Genomic DNA, 22,209 nt, shown 5'->3' with positions numbered 1-22,209 from the left:
TGCGTACCGAGTAACTCAATAGGTTAAGCGTGCTGTGTAAACTCTGTGGGTCCACCATAATTTATGTATTTTATCCACTCCGTCCAACCATTTTAATAGATAAATTTTGGGCTTGAGCCTAGAAATGAACTATATCCAAACCTCAAGTGGAACACATAATGGGAAATAGTGTGAATTGAACATCTACTGTTGAAAATTTCTTGGGGCCCACGGAAGTTTTGGATCAAGCTTGTATTTGTGTTTTCCCTTCATCCATGTCTGTGTGATCTCATGAACAGGTTGGATGACAAATAAACATCACTATGGGCCCAAGAAATGTTTCGATGGTGGAAGTTATTATTCCAACTGTTTCCAATGGTATGGTCCACTTGATCTTTGGGTATGCTTAAATTTTGGTCTCAACCCCTAAAATAATATGAAAAAACGAATGGACGGCGTGGATGGACTAGATGCATTCATGGTGGGCCTACTAGAGTTTACTCTATACGGTTAGAGCGTATAACTCAGTACGCAATGTGCTTTCCGCGTAAAAACCGGACGCGGATTAGATACTGCCGTAGGGACACTCGCTACACGTCATCAAGTTCCGTGGACCCTACTAAGATGTACATGTTGTATCCACAACGTCCATTCATTTGGAGATATTATTTTAAGGCATTACGTAGAGAATGAGGCAGATCCAAAGCTTTAGTGGACCCCACCACACAAAACTGCGAGAAGATTGATGTACACCGTTGAAACCTTTATAGGGACCACCGTAACGTTTATTATCCATCCAATCTGTTCATAATGTCACAAAGACATGAATGAAGAGGAAAAACAAATTTCATATTGATCCAAAACTTCCGTGACCCAAAAACGTGTTTTAATGGTAGACGTTCAATTTCCCACTGCTTTTTGCAGTGTGGTCCACTTGATAGTTAGATCTGTCTTATTTTTCTTCTAACTCCTTACGACGAGCTCGCCAAATGGATTAACGGTCTGGATAACACATACCACGTCATCAGACCCACTTAACTTGCTGACGTGAATACAGCAGGGATACTGCTGGTGTAAGGTACACCAGCCAATCCGCGTCCTCATATCAAGCCCGAAATAAAGAAAAAAAAAAAAAAAGAAAGAAAAAAAGACGAAGAAAACCCTGAAATGTCGTTCGCGAGGGATTCTTGCCGAAGAAAGGGGGTTTTTGAGCGAGGGTTTCGAAACCCTATATTATTCCCAAATCGCGAGGAAATTCCTAAAATCGCTGATTTTTCGCCGAAATTTCAAGCTTCAAATGGAAAAGAGAAAGGGGATTTTGTGGTTTTTCTTACCTCTTTGCAATGTTCGAAGATCGACAGGAGGCATTCTTCGGAGCTGTGAGTTTCGATTAACCAGGTTCGCTATCACTCTCACGCATTTACAAAAACAGCGAAATCAAAGCAATTTTTTTATTTTTTTTCCCCCTTATTTTTACCTATTTATCAAAAAAATGGGCTGTTGGCTGCGTGGTTGGTGGCTACGGTCGATATTCTCGGCGATAATCCAAAATTATCGACAATATCTCCGATTTTTCGCCGATAATATGGAGAGAAACGAAAAATTGGGGTTTCGGTATCGCTAGACTAGCGACACCGATATTATCGCCGATAATATCGACATTTCGTCGACAATTTGAACACTGATCTCAACATGGTGAAATCTGGAAAACGCATGATGATAGATGAATCACAAATCTAAAAAATCTATACACATCATAACAAAACAAAATCTTGAAGATGCATGATGACAGATGAATCACAAATCAAAAAATTCTATGCACATCATAATAAAACGAAATCTAGAAGATGCATGATGATAGATGAATAGAAAATCTGAAAAACAGTGAGATATACTCAGCTTAAACCAATTCCTCTCTCGCTCACATTTCCCTTTTTTTCTTTTGCAATTAGGGTTTTAACACCCTAAATACCTAAGTGTGTGTGAGTGTGTGCGCGCGCACGCCTGTGCTTGCATGTGTGGATGCGTGCGTACATGCGTGTGAGCATGTGTGCATGAGTTTGCATGTGTATACATGTGTGTTTTAATTATATTTATATCTATATCTATCTATCTATATATATATATATATATATATATATATATATATATATATAAATTTAGGGACGCTATATTCTACCCTCCTTGAACGGAATTTCGTTCCTCGAAATTTAATGCGCCTATCACGCAAACAAATGAGGATACTTTTTTCTGACCTTTGTCTCTTACTCCTAGGAAGTTTCCTCCACATCGTGATGTCACCACTGGACTTTCACCAAGGGTATCACCTACGTCCCAAGCACTTGATCCTTCCTATCAAGAATGTGGATGGACTGCTTGGCGTTCAAAGCATCATCTATAATCTCTAAGGGTTGCCAATCAATGATGTGAGAAGCATCTGGCTTGTACTTCCTTAACATCGACACAGAGCTGTACATGAGTCGAACCGAGTCGAGCTTGGCACAACTTGACTCATTACGGCCAATAGCTAACCCCAGCTCAAACTCGGCTCAGCTCGGTCCTCGAGCCTGACTGGCCAGCTCGACTTGGTTCAGCCAGCAGCTCAGGCCAATTCGAGCCTGTGCAACTTTTTCTCAAACACATGGAGTGCAACTTCAATTTCTCACAGTATGGAAAACAACAACAACAATTTAAAGGTATTTCATCAAACACTCGATAGGCAACATCAAAATCAAAATACGAGGGTAGTTTTATCATGTAAAGTTTTTTTTTTTTTAGTGATTTGTTTCGTATCCATACCTTCCTTGCCACCAGCCAATCCCGCGGAGAATGTATGCACCCGAAACAATACTTCATTGAGTCATTTCATCCAACACTTGGTGAGCAACGTCAATATCAAAATAACCGAGTCACCGAACTAGTTTGATCCGAGTTCGATTCAAGTTGAGGTTCGATCCGAGTCGATTCGAGCTCGGACAAGCTCGAACTCAGCTCAAAATTTTTTCGAGCTCCACAAAAATCAGCTCGATTCAGCTCGAACTCAGTTTCAAACTGAGTCGAATCGAGCTTTTTCGAGTCGAGTCGAGCGAGTTAACCGAGCTAACTCAGTTTGTGCACACTATCCAACTGAGGTGCAAGGCAGGCCTATAAGAAACAACATCGACTCTCTCTTGGATCTCAAATGGACCAATGTACTTAGGATCTAACTTCCTCTTCTTGTTGAATCTCATCACACCCTTCATTGTTGAAGCTTTCAAGAAAACATGGTCATTAACAGAAAACTCTAAACTCCTCCTGTGGTGATCGGCATAGCTTTTCTGACAACTCTAGGCTGTAAATAATCTCTAATTATTGCAATCTTCTCTATTGTCTCCTGCATTAACTCTGACCTAAGAAAAGTGCTCTCTCCTACTCTGCCTAGCAATTAGGAGATCTACAAGGCCTCCCATAAAAAGGCCTCATACGGTGCCATGGTAATGCTCAACCCGTAACTATTGTTGTAGGCAAACTCTATCAGTGACAAATATTCATCCCAAACTCCCCTTGAAATCAAGGAGACATGCAAAGAGCATGTCTTTAAGAATCTGGTTCATTCGCTCAATTTACTTGTTAGTCTAGGGATGAAATGCCGTACTAAAATCAAGCGTCGTCCCTAATCTTTCTAGAACTCTTCTAGAATCGAAATGTAAACCTAGAATTTTGAATCTCGATCGGATACAATATAGAGTCTACACCGCTCATCTAGGGAGTAGGTAGCACGTCTGGGGAGAAAATGTGCAGACTTGGTCAACGATCAATGATGACCCAAACGGTATCGTAACTGTGGCTCATCTGTGGCAAACCCATAACGAAATCCATAGTCATGTACTCCCACTTCCATTTTACAATCAGTATGGGCTGAAGCGTCTTTGCTGGCCTCTAATGCTCTGCCTTTACCGGCTGGCACGTGAGACATCTAGAAACATACTCGGCAATCTCCCTCATCATGTAATTCAACCAGTACTGCCTACGCACATCGTGATACATCTTATCTCCCGGGTAGATCATGAATCTAGTACGATGTGCCTCATCCAAATTTCCCTTTTCAAATCAACTACATCTGGAGCACACAACTTGCGTCAGAGTCTCAAACCACTATCAACACCAACTTCCCAATCTAGTCTACTACCCTTTGTTGCTTTAGAAACCTTGGCCTATAACCATGGTTCCTACCGTTGAGCCTCCACTGCCCTGTTAATCAAAGTAGGTTGAACTACCAAACTAGAGAGACGTGCTACAGAAGTTTATGGACCCAACTGATGTCAAAATTCGTTGTTGTTTCTAGCATCCTCCACTCCTGAATCATAAGATAGGCAATTATCTCTCGCGGCATACGGCTCAATGCATCTACAACCACATTTGCCTTACCCAGATGGTACCGAAGAGTGAAATCAATTTCCTGAAGAAACTCTATCAACCTACGTTGCCTCATGTTCAGCTCTTTATGTAAAGAGTTACTTCAAGCTCTCAAGATTTGAGAAAAGCTCAAACTTCTCCCCGTACAAATAATGTCTCCACACTTTGAGAGAACACCATGACTATCAACTCCAAATCATGAGTGGGATAATTCTGTTCATGCGCCTTAAGTTGTCTAGATGCATAAGCCACCACTTTACCCCGCCGCATAAGGACACAACTCAAACCTTTATGCGAAGCATCACTATAAATCCTAACTCAGTTCATGGGCACAGGAGTATTCACCAGAAATCCTAACTCAGCAACAGAACTTTTCAACCATAGGATTTCACACACAATATTCGCCATAGCTTCGTATTTAGCCTCAACACTAATTCTAGCAACAACAGTTTGCTTCTTAGTCTTCCATTTAAGAAGATTTCCTTTGAAAAAAGGTACAATACCCTGTTGTAGAATGACTATCATCAAGAGATCTTGCCCAGTCTGCATAAAATAATAAAAAAACCCTCCAATATTGAAATAGTTATGAGAACTGAATAGAATGCGACATCCTGGAGATGATTTGATGTAGCGAAGGACATGACGAACAACTTCTAGATAACTGGAATGAGGAACATACATAAACTAGCTTACCACACTGACTATATGAGATAGGTTAGGACGAGTAATAGTCAAATATATCAACCAACCAGCCAAGCACTGATATACGTGGGGGTTATCAAGAAGCTCTCCATCATCGGCCCGATGCTTCTTATTAAGCTCTAATGGAGAATCAAGAGGTTTGACACCAAGATTACCAGTTGAAGTCAAAATATCAAGAGCATATTTTCGTTGAGACAAAACAATACCCTTCTTTGAATGAGAGACTTCAATGCTAAGAAAATATTTAAGAGATCCCAAATATTTGATGTCAAAAATCTTGCTTAAATAGAGTTTTAATTCAGAAATACCACTAGCACCATCACCTATAACAATAATGTCATCCATATACACACTAACAATGATAATGCCTTGTACATACCATTTAACAAACATTGAGTAGTCTGACTGAGTTCATCGAAATCCAATTCAAATCAAGGCCCTGCTAAATTTAGGATCTTCTTTCAAACCATATATCGCCTTTTAAAGACAACAAACCTTATTTTCCTCTCCCTTTCAAGTAAAACAAGGACGAGGAAGTATATAAATTTCCTCAGTCAAATCACTATTTAAGAAGGCATTCTTAACATCAAACTGGTGCAACAACCAATTCAGATTAGTAGCAAAAGAAATCGTAACACATACTAAGTTCCTCTTAGTAACAAGAGCAAATATTTCAGAATAGCCCTCACCATATGTCTCTGTAAACCCTTTTGCAACCAAACAGGCTTTATATCTAGCTATACTACCATGGTATTTGAGGGCATATACCCAACGACAACCCACCAGAGTCTTCCCATCAAGTAAATCAATCATCTCCCATGTATGATTTTTCTCAAGAGCAGCCATCTCCTTTATAGCTAGCTTGACTCCATAGGGGAGAAGTCAAAGCCTTCTTATAGTTTTTCGAAATAGTAGGACACCCAGGAGTAGAAACAAATGATCTATGTTCAGGAGATAAGAAATGATGAGAAACAAAATGTTAAATAGGGTGAGTAGTACACTGTCTTTTAATTTGTCTAATAGCAGCAAGTAGATCAAGAGACGGATCTAAATATGAGTCAGAATAAATGGACAAGCGAGTAGGAAGATTATCAGTACCTAAATTCAAAGGAGCATGCCCTGTGGTGGACAGTGGCCAAGACTGATGTTCAAACATTCCTTCTTTCATATACCTTCAAATATGGTTTAGTTGCCTGATAATTAGGAACTACTTTATTTCTAATATCATCAGGATTACATGCCTTTGGAACATAAATAATTGGATCGGAGTCAAGAACAGGTATAGGAAGAGCCACTGACTAGTTCTCTCCATGATCTTTCGAAAAATATAGAATGTTTTCAAGAAACTTGATATCCATAGAAACATAATGCTTTGACTAATAGAATCAAAACACTTATACCCTTTTTGGAAGGCCAAATATTTTTTTTTAAAAAAAAAACCACATTTAATAGCTTGATCTAACAATTTATTTTGACAAGGATCTATATTGTAAACATAAGAAGCACACCCAAAGATTCGTAATGGAATTTCAAGAATTGTGTAAAATGCTGAGAAGCATTGAATAGGGGACTGACCCTTAAGAACCATGGTGGGCAAATAAATAATCAAATAACAAGCAGTAAGGACAACATCAAATCAAAGATAATTGGGAATGGACATACCAATGAGAAGAGCACAAGTAATTTCTAGAATATGTCTATTATTTCTTTTAACAATACCATTTTGTTGTGGGTTATATGTACAAGTGGTTTGAGAATTTATACCATGTTCTTGAAGTATGACAGCATAAAATGAGAAAGATATTCCTTTCCATTATCAGTAAAGGGTTCCAACATTTGTATTAAATCGATTTTTAACCCAAGCATGAAACGCTTTGCAAATTGAACAGCCTCATCTTTATTTTCTATCAAATAAATCCATGTCATACAAGGAGCATCATTAATGAATGTGACAAAGTATTTAAATCCATTGGAATTATTTAGAATTGGCCCCAATATATTATAATGAACTAACAAAAAAAATTCTATTTGACTTTCTTTCTACAGAGGGATAAACAAACTTATGATGTTTAACCAAAACACAAGCCTCGCATTGGAAATTTTTTATATCATTGGACTAAACTGACTGGTGCAACAAAGATTAAAGGACCAAATTAGAAGGATGACCAAAACAATATTATTAAAGATAAAGATCCTCATTTTTTACTGTAAGACACTAAATTGACTTGAAGAATCCAAAATGAAGAATTTATAACCCATCCTTCTCAAGTCCATGGATCGTGAAAGACATTGATCAAGAAAGAAAATGTTACACTACAATTTAGATCCTTTGTAATATAACTTACAACCAACATATTAAAAGCAATATTAGGAACCAATATGACAAAAGACAATGAGAGCAATGGTGAAGCCGAAATGGTTCCCTTTTCCTTAATAAGCGTCAAGGTACCATCTATGAACTTCACACGACCCAATTGAGGTTCAGAGGTAAACAAAGAAAAAGTAACAAATGCACCTATTATATGATTAGTCGTCCGTGATTAAATTATCCAAGGGTTGGACTCAAAAGCAAAGTGAGGAGAAGTGAAGGAATTACCTTTCTGAGTTAAAGATGTAGATGGAGAATCCTTATTTTGGGTAGCGTCCCTGACTAAAGCATCATATTCACTTTTTAAGAGATGGACTATATTCCTTGCTGGTTGAGCCACATGTGACTTTACTAATGGAGCCACTTCACTAATAGTACTTGAAAAGTCTTTAGCATTTGTATTAGCTGAATTAGCAAAATGGCTTTGAGGTGATTTGCCAAAAAGAACCCAATAATAATAAACAATATGGCCATATCGATTACAGTGAGTATACAATTGGTCCGCACCACAGTCACAACCAACACTATGACCACGTCCATGGTTTGCATCTCTACCTCCTTGTCTAGTAGCTCTACCTCCTCCAGTACCAACATTATCAAAATTTCTAAATTCGGTCAAAATGGTAGATTTCTCAACCACAGCTGATCTCATAGCCGCATGATGCCTCTTATTTCATAAGAGCAAAGATTTAACATTGTTTAGGGAGGGCAGAATAAGTGAACCAAGAATTTGAGCCCAAAAAGGTTCAAAATCAAAACTAAGACATGCTAACAACTCGAATATCCTCTTATTCTTCTTTTTTCAATATTTCATTAATATGCCTTTGTATCAGTAATACATGCAAACTGGAGATCTTCCAGGAAAGATAGATCTTGCTATAAACTATGCATCTTTGCATGATAATTAGCTACTGAACGCTCACCCCGTCTCAAAAGAAATGTTCGAAATATTGGTATCGCGTTACATATCGCACCCTTGGGATACGGATATCTATCAGTTATTGCATGGGATATATCAGTTGTATTGCATAATGTATCGCCACTGTTGGAAACATTGGAAAATTGGTGGAACTTTTCAATGAAACTTCAGTGATTGTTAAAAAAGTCATCAACACACACTTATGAATCAAAACATTTTAAAAAATGAACTTTCCTTTCCTCCTCCGATCGCTTCCAACGGCCCCGATCCCTCCGTTGATCGTTTGATGAGCGATCGTGTGGACGGTGATCTGCACATAGGCCTCAACTATTGCTTGGCTGAATCCCCAATCCAGATGGAAGAATGGACTCAGGTTCATAGCAAAAAACATGATCGAAAAAAGGAATCCAACAAATACGATTCCCTTCCCATGATCTTTGTTAAGGGATATCCGTCGGGCTGGTATCCTTTAAATCTTGAAAAGGTTTTTGGGAGAGCAGGGGCAGTCATGGACGTGAAAATGCCCAGGGACAAAAAGAGCGGCCAATACAGGGGATTTGCTCTCATCAGGATGAGCTCGGAGGAAGAGCTATGCAGAGCAGTTTAAATGCTTCACGGATAGAGCTTTGGAGGAGACAAGCTGCTTGTTCAGCGAGCTCAGTTTGGGCCGGAGAGAAACCATAGAAAGGGCGTAACCTCAGGGAAATCGGATTGTCGATCCACTCCGGTTTCGGATAAATCGGACCACCGAATCGCATCGACTATGAATGTTGCCAATCAATTGAGCTCCTCATACCGGGATGTGCTGCTGAAGCAAACTCAAGTCGGTGATCAACCAAATCCTCCAACAGGGTCGGATATCACAGTAGGAAGAAAAAAGGAATTAATGCACCCAAAGGAACCATACTCGATTATCATCAGCAAAGAGCGGATCGCACAATCTAAGAAGGAATTGCAAGACTCGGTGGTTACCAAAACAAGAGATGGGGTGCTGATATCGGAAATTAGGGAATGGATGGATGCAGTTTGTAGAATCCGAGCCTCTCAGTTCTCAATCAAACCCATTGGGTACAATGAGCTTTGGGTTAAACTAACGCCGGGTTTGAACCCGAATATTCTTATCATGGCAGGAGCTCTTCACAACGACGGGCCTATAAGCTCTGTTTTAAGCTGGGAGGAATTTTCTCTATTCGGATTTGAAGAAGTTTGGCTTCTAATTTGGGGGATCCCCCTTGAACTCTGGTATGATGAGTTCTTTATCATAGTGGCTAAACTATTGAGCCAGTTAATAGAATTGGATCAAAAGACCAAGTTAGGGGAGGAAGTTGCAGTCGCCAGAATGAGGGTGAGAAGAAAGAAAGGGGACCCTATTCCATCCCAGATCCAGGTGAAAGTAGAAGATAGGGAGATATTCCTTCCAGTTCAGCGTGAGGATAATCGGTCGCCATATCCGAGATGGGGCAACTTATGGTGTGCTAGAGAATCCTCGATCAATTCCGGAAGAACTGGACCTATCGGAAAGGAGCATGGAGAAGTTCCATTGCTGTACTCCTGCAGAACACCAGACATAGCTACTGCATTCTCTCAGGATGCATTTATTGCAGCGGTCAGTAACAGGCAACCTAGTCAGATACGTGGAGGTGATAAATCCACCCATTTTGAAAATGAAAGCTATCCTAGGACAGGTGGCATAGCCCCAGCATCTCGCGCAGAGAGAAATTCAGACGCTTCAGCCGAATTTAATCTCCACCGTCCATCAGTCGACGTTGATAGGGTGAATGAGCCGTGTGGCGTTACTGTATCGAATCTCGAGTCGCTCGAGGCAAGCGGATAGCTCGAAAGTGCTGATTTCAACCCGGGCCTACGACCCGAATCCGTTAACTCATCGGGTAGGCGGTCATCGGGTCTTTTCAACCGCAACAGTAGACCCGACTTTTCGGGTCCAAATGTTGCTGGGCCTAGGTTATTTCATCTGAGGTTTTTTAACCTCAACCTCCCTCTTATTTCTCATCCGCCTGCAGACAGTAATCTCATCCCGAACCCTTCAATCCCATCTGACGCCCTTATCATACATCCACCCTCTTACAGTGAACCCCTATTCCAGCCACAACAATCTCTTCCTCTATCCATATCTGGTCCGAGGAAGATGATTCAAGGAACCGACATCTCCGAGTTAGACCAAGGATCCTTTTGCTCTGAGAATCCACCTTCTCAGCCTTCGGTTTGATCTTCTTCTCCATCGTCAGTTCGAGACTGGTCGGACCAAGGTCTGCTTGAGTTGTTCCAAGAGCACCCAGATTTAGAGGTCATAGAAGCAGAACCCCTGCAAGCCTGTGTGGGAAATGGCCAGATTTCAGTCGTAGACGTTCCCCAGCAGAAGTCAAGTTCTGATAGAACAAATCTTCTAGAGAAGATACACAACAAAAAATGGATCAGAGATGCTTTGGGATGTGTGGGCAGATCTCTTGGGCTATCTTTTGGAGACTGTCCGGAGGATTTTATAGCCCTTTTCCAATGTGTAGAGTCCAGCGGAAGACCCCTTGCAGAACAGAAATCACCTAGAGGCCGCAAATTAACTCCACGCAGTAACAGGGAACTACAAAGCTTGCTATCAGGGCAAAGAAATTCAGAAAACTCCATCGAAAAGGGCTTCGATTCAGGGCGTTCGGGGCAGCTCAGTTTCCAAATGAAGCTCATTTCTTGGAATGTGAGGGGAGTGGGGTCCAAATAGAAAAGAAGGGCTATTAAGGACACCTGCGTTAGATACAATCCAGAGATTCTTTGTCTTCGGGAAACCAAAAGTAGCAATTTCGACGATTGACTGATGGGCTCTCTATGGAGGGCTGTAGATGCGAGATGGGTGGCAAAAAATTCAAACGGCAGCGCAGGCGGTATTCTAATAGCCTGGAAGTCGTCTATCTGGCAAGCTCAAAACAGTTGGATCGGCAATTTCTCGGTTTCGGTTATTCTTCAACATATTTCCTCAGGTTTCACCTGCCTCTTCTCCTCTGTTTATGGGCCTACTCAGGATGCGGACAGGGGGTCTTTCTGGAAAGAACTCTCAGCCTCTAGGCAAAAATTCACAGGAGCTTGCTGCCTAGCAGGAGACTTCAACATCATCAGGCACGTTTTTGAAAAATCTCATGGCAGATCCGTATCTTCAGCTATGAATTCGTTTTCTTCCTAGATTGAAGAAGAGGAGCTTGTGGATCTTCCCCTTCTTGGGGGAAGATTTACCTGGTCAAATGGGAGAGAGGCCCTTACAATGTGTCGTCTGGACAGATTCCTAATCTCTACAGAGTGGACACATCAGTTCCCTCTAACTTCTCAAACAATTCTTCCTAGGATCACGTCCGATCATTGTCCCATATCCCTTACAGTGGACGAGCAAAACTAGGGGCCAAAGCCATTCCGTTTCGATTTATCGTGGCTGAAAATTAAGGGGTTTACAAAAAAGTTTGCCAAGTGGTGGACAGGTTTCAAGGTAGAAGGCTCTGCAGATTTCAGGCTGTCTACAAAGTTGAAAATGCTGAAAAAAGAGATAAAACAATGGTGCCAGACTGAGAGTCTAAACAAGAATCAGGATTCAGAAGTGCTGATAGCTAAACTGTCAAATTTAGATGCGCAGGCTGAACTAGACATTTTCTCTCCCGATACCTAGGCAAGAAGAGTGCAGCTGATCCAAGATATTGCCAATAGCATCCTTCGAAAAGAAATATCTTGGAAACAAAAGGCTCGCCTGAATTGGTTAAAGGAAGGTGATAGAAATACGCGATTTTTCCACATAATGGCAAGCATGCAAGCGACAAATAATAGAATCAACAATATTTTGGTCGATGGAAATCGAATAGAAGATAAAGACGAGATAGCTAAGGAGATGATTTCTTACTTCAGAACCCTTCTCAAGGGAGAAGTGTGGTGCAGGCCCAAGCTAGATGGAATTCAATTCAATATAATATCAAACGTGGAGGCAGAATCTCTTAAAGCTCCCTTCTCTCGAGAAGAGATTAAAAGGGCCATTGATTCACTAGCGGCAGATAAAGCCCCGGGTCCGGACGGCTTCCCGATATCCTTCTTTAATCAATTCTGGGATGTTATCCAAACAGTAGATGTTACGGAGTGGTTCAAGGAATTCCACAAAAGGAGCAGGATCTCTACCAGTCTAGGGGCTACCTTCGTAGCCTTGATTCCGAAAATATCAAGTGCCGCGTCCCCGAAAGACTTTAGGCCCATCAGTCTATTGGGGGGCCCTTATAAAACTCTGGCTAAGGTTTTGGCGTTGCGTCTAACAAAGGTGATCAGGAAGCTCATATCAAAAAATCAGAGTGCCTTCATAGCAGGCAGGTAGATTGTAGATGCAGCTCTCAGTGCTAATGAAATTTTGGATGCGGCTGTTACGTCGGGTCAAAAGCATATCGTTTGCAAACTAGACATCGAAAAAGCCTACGATCATGTAGATTGGGGCTTCTTGCAGTACATGCTTCTTCGTATGGGGTTTGAGGACAAATGGAGAGCCTGGATGCGAGAATGCACTGGATCAGCCCACTTTTCAATTTTATTAAATGGCTCTCCAAAAGGCTTCTTCAAAAGTTCTAGAGGATTGAGACAGGGAGACCCTCTTTCGCCTTTCTTATTCCTAATTGTGGTAGAGGCTTTGTCCAGAATGCTCCTTAGAGGGCAAGAGGAAGGAATTCTAAGAGGGATTGAAATCAGAGGTATGCCACAGCCTATTACGCACATTCAATACGCAGATGACTCCTTAATTTTCTCGGATGCTTCGACTGAAAAGGTGGACAATCTCCGAACTACTATTCGTTGCTTTCAAGCGATCTCTGGTCTAAAGGTTAATATGGTAAAATCCAAATTCTTCGGGATCAACATGGAAACAGAGGAAGTAAAAAATCTTGCTCAATTTTTTGGTTGCACCGCTGATTCGCTGCCGTCTTCTTTTGTGGGCCTGCCGTTATGCATTGGTTCCCCTCCCAAAGGTCTATGGGATAAAGTTATTTTCAGAATTCAATCGTATCTGTCGAGATGGAAGAGTCATTATCTCTTGTTAGGTGGCCGCCTCACATTAATAAAAGCTACGCTCTCTAACCTTCCAATATATTTCATGTCCTTGCTCAAATGCCCACCTTTAGTCAGAGAGTCCAATGATAAAGCGAGGCGGGACTTTCTATGGCAATGTAAGGAAAACGTGAAGAAATTCCACCTGCTAAAGTGGTCAGAGGTTTGTCTTCATCTGTCAGATAGAGGAGCGGGGGTCAAAGATCTTAAAATTATGAATCAAGCTCTCCTTGGAACGTAGATTTGGCGGCTTGGGGCTGAACAAGGAAGTCTTTGGAGCTCCATCATTAAAGGTAAATATGGCACATCCCCTGGTGGATGGTGGATAAATGAACCGCCATCCCATAAAGTTTCTCACATCTGGAGAGAAATCTTGAAAATGAAAAGGGAAGTCATCCCATATGTCGGATTCATGCTTGGCAATGGCGCCAAAATTCGGTTTTGGGAGGATTTATGGATTGGAGATCAAAAGCTCAAAGATAGATTTCCCATCTCCTTCTCTATAGCCAATTCCAAAAATTCTTTCGTTGCTAACAATTTCTCGGTAGATGGTGGTAAACTAGTTTGGAACGTGACTTGTAGAAGAAGTCTCCAAGATTGGGAAATTCCGGATTTTGTTGGTCTCCTTGAATGTCTCTACACAGCAGCTCCCTCTCTCTCATCAGAAGATAAGATTTTCTAGATTCCAGACAAGTCTTCTCTCTTTTCAGTTCGATCCCTCTATAACCTGATGCACAAGCAGAAGTCTGATCCAGTGTTTAAGCTCTCTTTTCTGTGGAAATATGCCGCTCCCCCGAAAATCCTAGCTTTTGGTTGGCTTGCAGGGAAAAAGAAAACCCTAACGGTGGATAATCTGAGGAAAAAGGGGATGATCCTCCTTAATATTTGCCTTTGCTGTATGAGGGCAGAAGAGTCTGTCGATCATTTGCTTCTCCACTGCAGCTTCGCTCAGTCCATTTGGGCAGAGATTATATCCAATTTTAATTTATCTTGGTGCTTCCCAGGCGAAGTTATTCAGTTTCTTCAAGCATGGCACGGGGTGCAGCTAGGAAAGGAAAAGACAATCATTTGGAGAATGTCTATCCTTGCAGTCTGGTGGTCGGTTTGGGGAGAAAGGAATAGCAGATGTTTCAGGAACACTTCTACCATGGCTGAGACTATAGCTACAAGGGCCAAGCATTACATGATAGTATGGGCCTCTAATGTCAAGGATCTTTATGGTCATGATTTTTTCTTTTTAGGCGTGTAGTTGCGGTCTGCCTTCTCAGCAGCCCTTCTCTTTTGTTTTTGTTTTTGCTTTTCCCTTAATGAAATCTTTCATATTTCAAAAAAACACATTTAAAAAAATAAAAATAAAAAATAAAAAATAAAAAAAGAAAAGAAAAAACAAGTGCACATAATAAGTTTTCTTTGTATGAAGTCTTTTTTTTCCCCCTACATAGGCACTCACACGTCACACCCCACACACACCCACGCACTCACACCACAGTGGCTTTTCACCATAGTGGATACTCAAACCCATGACCTTGTGTTGAAACTTTTGTGAGTCTACCACTAAGTCACGAGTAAGGACCCAAAATTTATTCATATATTATCTAACTGAATTGATGCAAATATATTCAAAGTCTATTTATATAATTTATAAATGTAAGAAGATGTGTGGAAACACAAGCAATACATTTAAAAGCAAAAGAAGAAGCACTAGATCAGGTTGTATATATATTTGATTTTATGTTTTGACACAGATTGCAACCAATTTGCGAGAAATTTAGAAATTTTGTTCTTTTTTTCAATTTTCCGCAATTTGGCCCATCTCCTCCAAATCTCAAAATCGAAGCTCCCACTTCATGATTTTTCATGCAAAACAGGAAAATCATGGATTTGTCACAATTTGACATCGATTTAATATTATTTACAAAAAAAAGGATTGAAAATCGAAAATGCTCACCGGATCGAACATGTGGGATATATCCCACTACTTGTATGTTTCGTATCGCACCGGTGGGATACAAGATATATCGTGGGACATATCAGCTGATATCATCAATACTTAAACACTGTTCAAAAGTACCAACCTCCTTGTAAACATTATAAAGTCGAACCATATTGTTCTGAGCGACATACAATTCATGAGCAGTCAACCAAATTTCACAGGTAGTAGATAATCACTAACTTTTGGATCCATAGAATTCAGAAGCCAAGACATGACAAGCAAGTTATTTGATTCCAATTACCATAGGAAGATCCGTCATAGGATGTTCTAGTATACTGCTAACTATATAACCTAATTTCTATTTTTCTCCAATGAACATCTCAACTGTTTTCGACCATTGAAGATAATTATTGGACTCAACTTTATGAGTTGTAATCCGCAACTCAGGGTTTTCAGAATGAACAATCAGTCTTTCCATCTTAGAATTGATCAAATTAATTGTCTTAGACCTTGATGAAGATGCCATATTTAATCCAAACAATATTATTCAAAAGCAAAGCTCAAATAATAGTACATCACTATTCACAAAGAACCAAGAAAAGAGAGAGAAGATCTTGCGTGTAGATTAACAAATTTGAAAAATCAAGGGTTATTGTACGCAATTTTCAGAACTTTAATCCAATAAATTTTTGAGCAAGGTCTATACCAAACTTCTAGATTTCAGCCACAACAGACCTTTTTCTAACCAAAACTGGAAGAAATTTTCAGAACCTGGATCCAAGAAGATTTTCCTGTAAAGTCTTCTATCATATTCCCCAAAAAAGAAGCCACAAGGGTAAAATCTTCAAAGAAACCTTCAGCTGCAAGTCTGCCCCTCTCGAATCAAATCATATCGGTGGGTAAAGGTACCCACGACTCTCAAACTAAGATGAACTATATGAATAAAAGAAGACAACGTAGAGAAGAAGAGAAGAAAAGATAAAGAAAGAGGAAGAAAGATTAAGGGAAGAAGAAAGTAAAAAACCATAGGAACTATCCAAAACCTCTGATACCATGAAGAAAAGTAGAAGAACTTAGGAAGAATAGAAAGAGTATATAGGTTGGACATCCAACCCTTTTCTATTTACAAGTTTAAGGGAACCAAATTACATAAAATACCCTTGAGCAAAATGGCAAAACAGGAAAACAGGAAAAAACCCAAAAATAAAACAGAAATAACAGGCCCAATGGCCCACAGCACAAATCTGGGGCCCTTGGCCAGGTCAATATACACTATAATATCAACCAAACTCCATTTTGCCTTGCGTTTGGATGTGCTTCTGCAGACAACCCGTCTGGTTCCCACTCATCGAAATGGGTGCTAAAAAGCGCACTTACTGAAAACCAATTGGATTGATTTTCTGCTAGTCTACGAAATGTTGACCGAGCTAAAAGGACTTGCAGAAACCCCTTTTGCATGAGATATGTCCGAACGGACCATATATTCTCTTGTTCTTGTGCTATTGACCACTAGCATGCATCAATACACCCCTGAACTATAAGTGCTTACTGGCAGATTTAGATTTTTAATTGCCAAATATTGAATACCAAATGGTTTATGCTACAACAAGTGGTTAAAAGTTGTAAATCTAAATTATCATTAAGCTCCCAAGGGCATGTATATTCAATGATAACCAAGTCAATTAATGGAATCCGTCCACCAGATGGACAACAGTACCTATACTATTCTGTAGCACATTGCCAATTTACGACAATATAAAATTATTGATTGGATCTATGGATTCATCATAATACTTAACCAAGAATTAAAAGCTTAAATGTTACACATTAGATACTTCACATGGTAGACACATGAAATGAACAATTATAGGGGAAAAAGTATGGATTTGAAATCAAGGATTCTTCTTGGGGATCTTTCTCTCAATCATCCACTGCCAACTGTCGAGTCAATAATGTTCTGATGCATTAGCAGACTGTCGATTACATTGCCTTCTTTTTTCTTTTCTTTTTTTCATTTTTTGTGTTTGCCTGGATTAACCATTCTACATGACATTCTTCTTCCATGCTAATGTTGCTTCCTGAATTATCTTTCAATTAGGAATCAGAAATGCAAAAAAAAAAAAAAAAAAGGCAGGGGAAATTAGCTTTCATTGTCTTATTGCTGCTTACTTTGGTAGTTCCATTCTAGTGATAAAATTTGAGTCGAGAGGACTAGAAGTAAAAATGACATAAGCCTTTTGCTTTTGGAAACGCTCATATTACCCTTCACATCTTCCCCCTTCTAATTTGGGATGGTAGGGCGTAATAAACTAAGAGTTATTTACGTGATGAATAGTAGGATACACCTATTTCAGTGATAATTGCTGTCCTTCACTTTCTGCTTGTTTTAATAACTCCTAAATGTTTTCTGCTATCAGCTCGTGAGCGGTAAAGGGTGTGGTTTGCCAGGTTGTTGGTGGGCCCTCGCAGGATTTCAATGGGTAACTTTGTCTCTCCATATCCAATTATAGAGTTTTGTAAGCCTACGTGTGTAAAAGGAATCCCATATCTACTACTAAATGCCATCATGGCACACAGGTATGAAGTACAAGCTGTCCGTCAGTGCCCCCTCATATTGATGACCTCACCAAAGTTCAAGTCTGTCCATTCATCAGGCGGGCCACAGTTCATGAAACAAATGAACAGATTAAAAAAAGAAAAAAGAAAAAACTTCAGCAACCATTTCTAAACTGGTAGCCTTTTTTATTTTAATATGGCCCGAATGACAGGTGGACCAACTTGATCTTTGTACCACAATCCACATGGCTGAGCACACCTGATGGAAGAATTGGATCTCTCAGCTGTGTGCCACACTGGCTTAAGATTGTGTCATGTGCATGGGCTACATGTTTTCGGTCTTAGAAAACCTCCTGAATATTTTATTTAATCAGAGGTATTAGACCATGCTGGGGGGCCGGAGTTTGTATAGTATGCTGGGGTTGTTCAGGTTGTACAAGTGGGGACAGGTTTCTATTAACCAAATAGATGACATGATGGTCTCACTCACTGTTGATGGCACATGTATAATAACCCCAGTGGAAGGTCCTAGCGATCAAGGGTGGCCTTTTTTCTGTTGAATATGGGCTCTTTCTGTATTCTCTTTCTTAACAGTCTATTCGCGACCCACAAAACGCTTATGGGAGTTCTATGCTCTCATTGCCGGTCCCATGCCTGGAATTTTAGTGTAAATGTTGATAACTTTTCCAATGCATTTGAATTTTAAAGGTTCTCTTTCTTTCTAATGAAGAATTTTATTTGCAGCTGCATAATCAAACCCACCAAACACAAGTAGCCGCATGTCCCAAGACAGCATTGTTGAGTTCTGAACCATTCAATAGGCACCTGCGGGTGAATGTTTCTCAGATTAAAACCTGGTCTGCACACCCATGTGGTAGACTACTCATAAATATGGACTGTCAGAGAAGGATAACCAGTAGCCACATCAAATGTACATGAGTGGGCCTCTTGATGAGTGGACTGGCTTGATTTTTAGGGCGGGATACATCAAAGATGGGCTAACCTGATGAATGACTCAGATTTCACCATCTGTTGCTGTGTTGGCACTTGTGTGATGCTGCAGCAAAAGACATTGTTCTTTCAACACAATTTAAACACCCATGAGACCTAATGCAAAAAGCACATTGATTGAATAACATCCAAGTTGGACTGTCAGATTTGTTAAATGCAAATAGGTCCACTCGTCAACTAGAATCATCCATTCAGTGGGCACCACCTCAGATTGCTTCTTTGATGAGATGATAGGAACCCTCTGATCTATGGCTCGCAAAAGGACAGCTGTAAGCAAATGGCGATACATATGATTAAGATCATTCAATCCCTGTGATTTTGGCATCATGTTCTACCAAGAGTGGGCAGGAATCAGTGGGTAACTGATTCGATGATTCATTTGTCATCATATACAATGCAAGTAGTTGTTTCAATCAGTATGATTGTTACTCCTCTATCTTCAGGCTCGCTTTTCCCTTGCTTTGCAAAGGCTTACTTCTCACAATGGTGTGCTATACTCTGATGAGTTCAACCAGCAGCAACTGAACAAGCTGAAGGCTGCATAGAGGAGTTTCATCTGCATTTATGAGATAAGTATTGATAGTTTCAGGGGCAATCTAACATGGCCATAACATCTTATTCAATCCATCATCTATTGGCTTTGATGGTCAATGCTGCCTTCATCTAAATCAGCCCTTACATTGAACTCGTGGCTTAGGGCGTCACCAGTGTCAAAGAAAGCAGTTCGATGCAATCACTTGCAGTGTCCAAAAGCCCCGATGGTAAACACTACAGCAAATTGGGTAATTTTTACTTTCTGAAATGGGCTTTGTTTCTGCCATTTTAATTTTTCATCATCTGTAATTCCACCCAAATTGATACAAAGGAAAATCACATCTACTTAGTTGGATATCAAATTATTATTCATATAGAAATTTTAGACTATCTGCGAGTTATGAGGTTTATTAGACACATTTACATGTTTCATTAAGTTATTGGACTCAATTATCTGCTGTGAATGTTTATTTGTATGGTTGTTATTATTATCAAGCATATATTGTGGTAATGTGTATGCATTTTTTCCAGAGTGGACTCCGAGAGATTTCCATCTGTAGCTGTTGATTGAATTCTTGGTTTGCTACTTGCATAGAGTAGATCATTGTGCATGTATGGAGCTATTTACAAAGTTCAAAATTCACAATAATTTGGCGAGGCTATTAGTCTTGACTTGGGAATGATTTTGGAAGACTTCAAAGAAAATTTTGGGTAATTTTCTCTGAAATAACAGAAATAGAGCATCCTTTTTTAATAATTTTGGACTTGACTTAAATTAGGAATCTTTCATGAATTATTCATTATTAATTTGCATATCATTTGCAAGAACTTTGCTAAGCCCACACGTACACAAGGAATACTATCTACAGGCCACCACATGCACCCTTGTTGCCAACAGGTGCAATATCCAAGCCATTCATCGGGTGGGTCTGTGTAGAGGTTCTCGCCCCAAAAGATATCCGATCCATTCAGCAGATAGGCCACAATGTTATAAGTACTTGGGTGGGTAAGTATTTCAGTGAACTTTTTTCTTTAGTTATACAGTTATTTCACAAATCATGGCCAACCTAACAATTGGAACAACCTGATTAGTGGGTGAAACCATCTACATGTACCAACGTGCCATGTTGGCACTTGTGGTAAGCAATGTTTTTCATATCGTTATCGCATAATGTATAGCACCCTTGGGATACGGATTCATATCGGTTATTGCATGGGATATTTCAGTTGTATCGCGTAATGTATCGCTATTATTGGGAAACGTGATGAAACATTGGGAAATTGTTCAAATTTTTTAATGAAACCTCTAGAATTGTTTAAAAAAAAACATCAATACACATTTAGAAATCAAAATATCACAGAAAATAAGTGTACATGATAGGTTTCCTTTATATAGGGTCCTAATATATGTGCTATCCGATTGAACCGATGCTAGTATATTGAAAGTTAATTCATATAATTTACAAATGTAAGAAGACACGTATGGAAGAAAAAAAAAAAAAAAACAATACATTCAAAAGCAAAAGAAGTAGAAAATTAGAAATATACCTCTAAATTATGTGTGGCTATGCCTTAGACCCACATAGTGATGTGCATGCATTAGGAGTAGAATTTGAAGAAAAAAAAAATACTCTGAAATGGAGGCCAATTGACTATTGATCAAAGTAGAATTTTGCAAAAAAAAAAAAAAATCTCTCTTCAAAATATTTATAATTAAAAATTATTTTTTCCAAAAAATCCCCAAATTACCAATAATCACTAAATCAAGTTACATACATAAGATTTCATGTTGGACGATAAGATTGCAACAAATTTGGGAAATTTTAAGGAAATTTCGATTTTTCCCACAAATCAGCCCATCTCCCCCAAATCTATTCATGAATTTTCATTTATAACATGAAGAATTATGAATTTCTAACCATTTGGCACTAATTTTACATTATTTTATAGCAAAAATAAATAAATCAAAACTCGAAAGTGCTCCCTGGATTTTAAAAAATAAAAATTAAAAGGCTCCAAATCGGCTTGAATGTTGATTCCAACTCGAAATTTGTTCGTTTCTTTGAATGAATTCAAGAGGAAAGATCGAAATCCATAATTGATCTAGTTAGAAATGGAGAAGAATCAAGAAAAAAACGATTTAGATGGATTTTTTTGAATTTTCTAAAGAAAGCCCTAGACTTCTCACGTTTCTGTGCAATATCGATATGGAGAATTTTATAAAAGGGACTGGTGGCAATATTTCACAATATATGCTATATCTTCGGCTATACGAATTTTATAAAAGGGACTAGTCATGATATTTCGCGATATATGCGATATCATGGGATACGCTGCAATTTCATGCAACATCTTCTACAATACGAAGAGCTTTGGATATTACCTTAGGGTTTTGTATCGCCCAAGTGGGATACATAATATATCGGGGGATATATCGGCTGATATTATCGATACTGAAAACACTGATGGTAAGTGCATGAGATGCCTTGTACATGCCGTGGACTTAGAGAAAGCTCTTATTTGTAGATAAGCTGCAAGCCAGGATTAATTTGTGAATTACATGATGATTTGCAGGTTAATTGGGATTTTTTTTCTTTTTGAAAAAGAAAAATTGTGAGTAATTCATGATTATTGTTGAAATGTTGAGAATTTTGTAACAATAGTTTAAATGGTTGCATAACTTACATGCATATGTGCATTTAGATGTACCTCACCTTGATCTATGAGATGATTGAGATGAGAACT

The 22,209-nt window shown here is 39.4% G+C and overlaps 1 protein-coding gene across 3 annotated transcripts in view; it reads left to right on the top strand.

Moving 5' to 3' along the window:
• Positions 1 to 19,854, top strand: part of LOC131252592 (protein DETOXIFICATION 46, chloroplastic-like) — a 124,854-nt gene extending 105,000 nt beyond the window's left edge. The window contains exons 13-14 of one of the 3 annotated variants that reach the window (XR_009174571.1): positions 17,781 to 17,940; positions 19,374 to 19,854. Coding sequence is in view for 1 of the 3 variants with exons in the window: in XM_058253210.1 (XP_058109193.1) it covers positions 17,781 to 17,843; positions 19,374 to 19,475 (165 nt within the window). In the remaining 2 variants the exon portion in view is untranslated. Of the gene's footprint in view, positions 1 to 17,780; positions 17,941 to 19,373 lie in introns of those variants that run through there. The other 2 variants (XM_058253210.1, XR_009174572.1) reach the window with 2 other exon arrangements.
• The last annotated feature ends 2,355 nt before the right edge of the window (positions 19,855 to 22,209 follow it).

The sequence above is a fragment of the Magnolia sinica genome, chromosome 1, assembly GCF_029962835.1.
Source record: "Magnolia sinica isolate HGM2019 chromosome 1, MsV1, whole genome shotgun sequence".
Classification (NCBI taxonomy): domain Eukaryota; kingdom Viridiplantae; phylum Streptophyta; class Magnoliopsida; order Magnoliales; family Magnoliaceae; genus Magnolia; species Magnolia sinica.
Note: the sequence above shows the minus strand (reverse complement) of the source record. Positions and strands in the feature narration are given on the sequence as shown.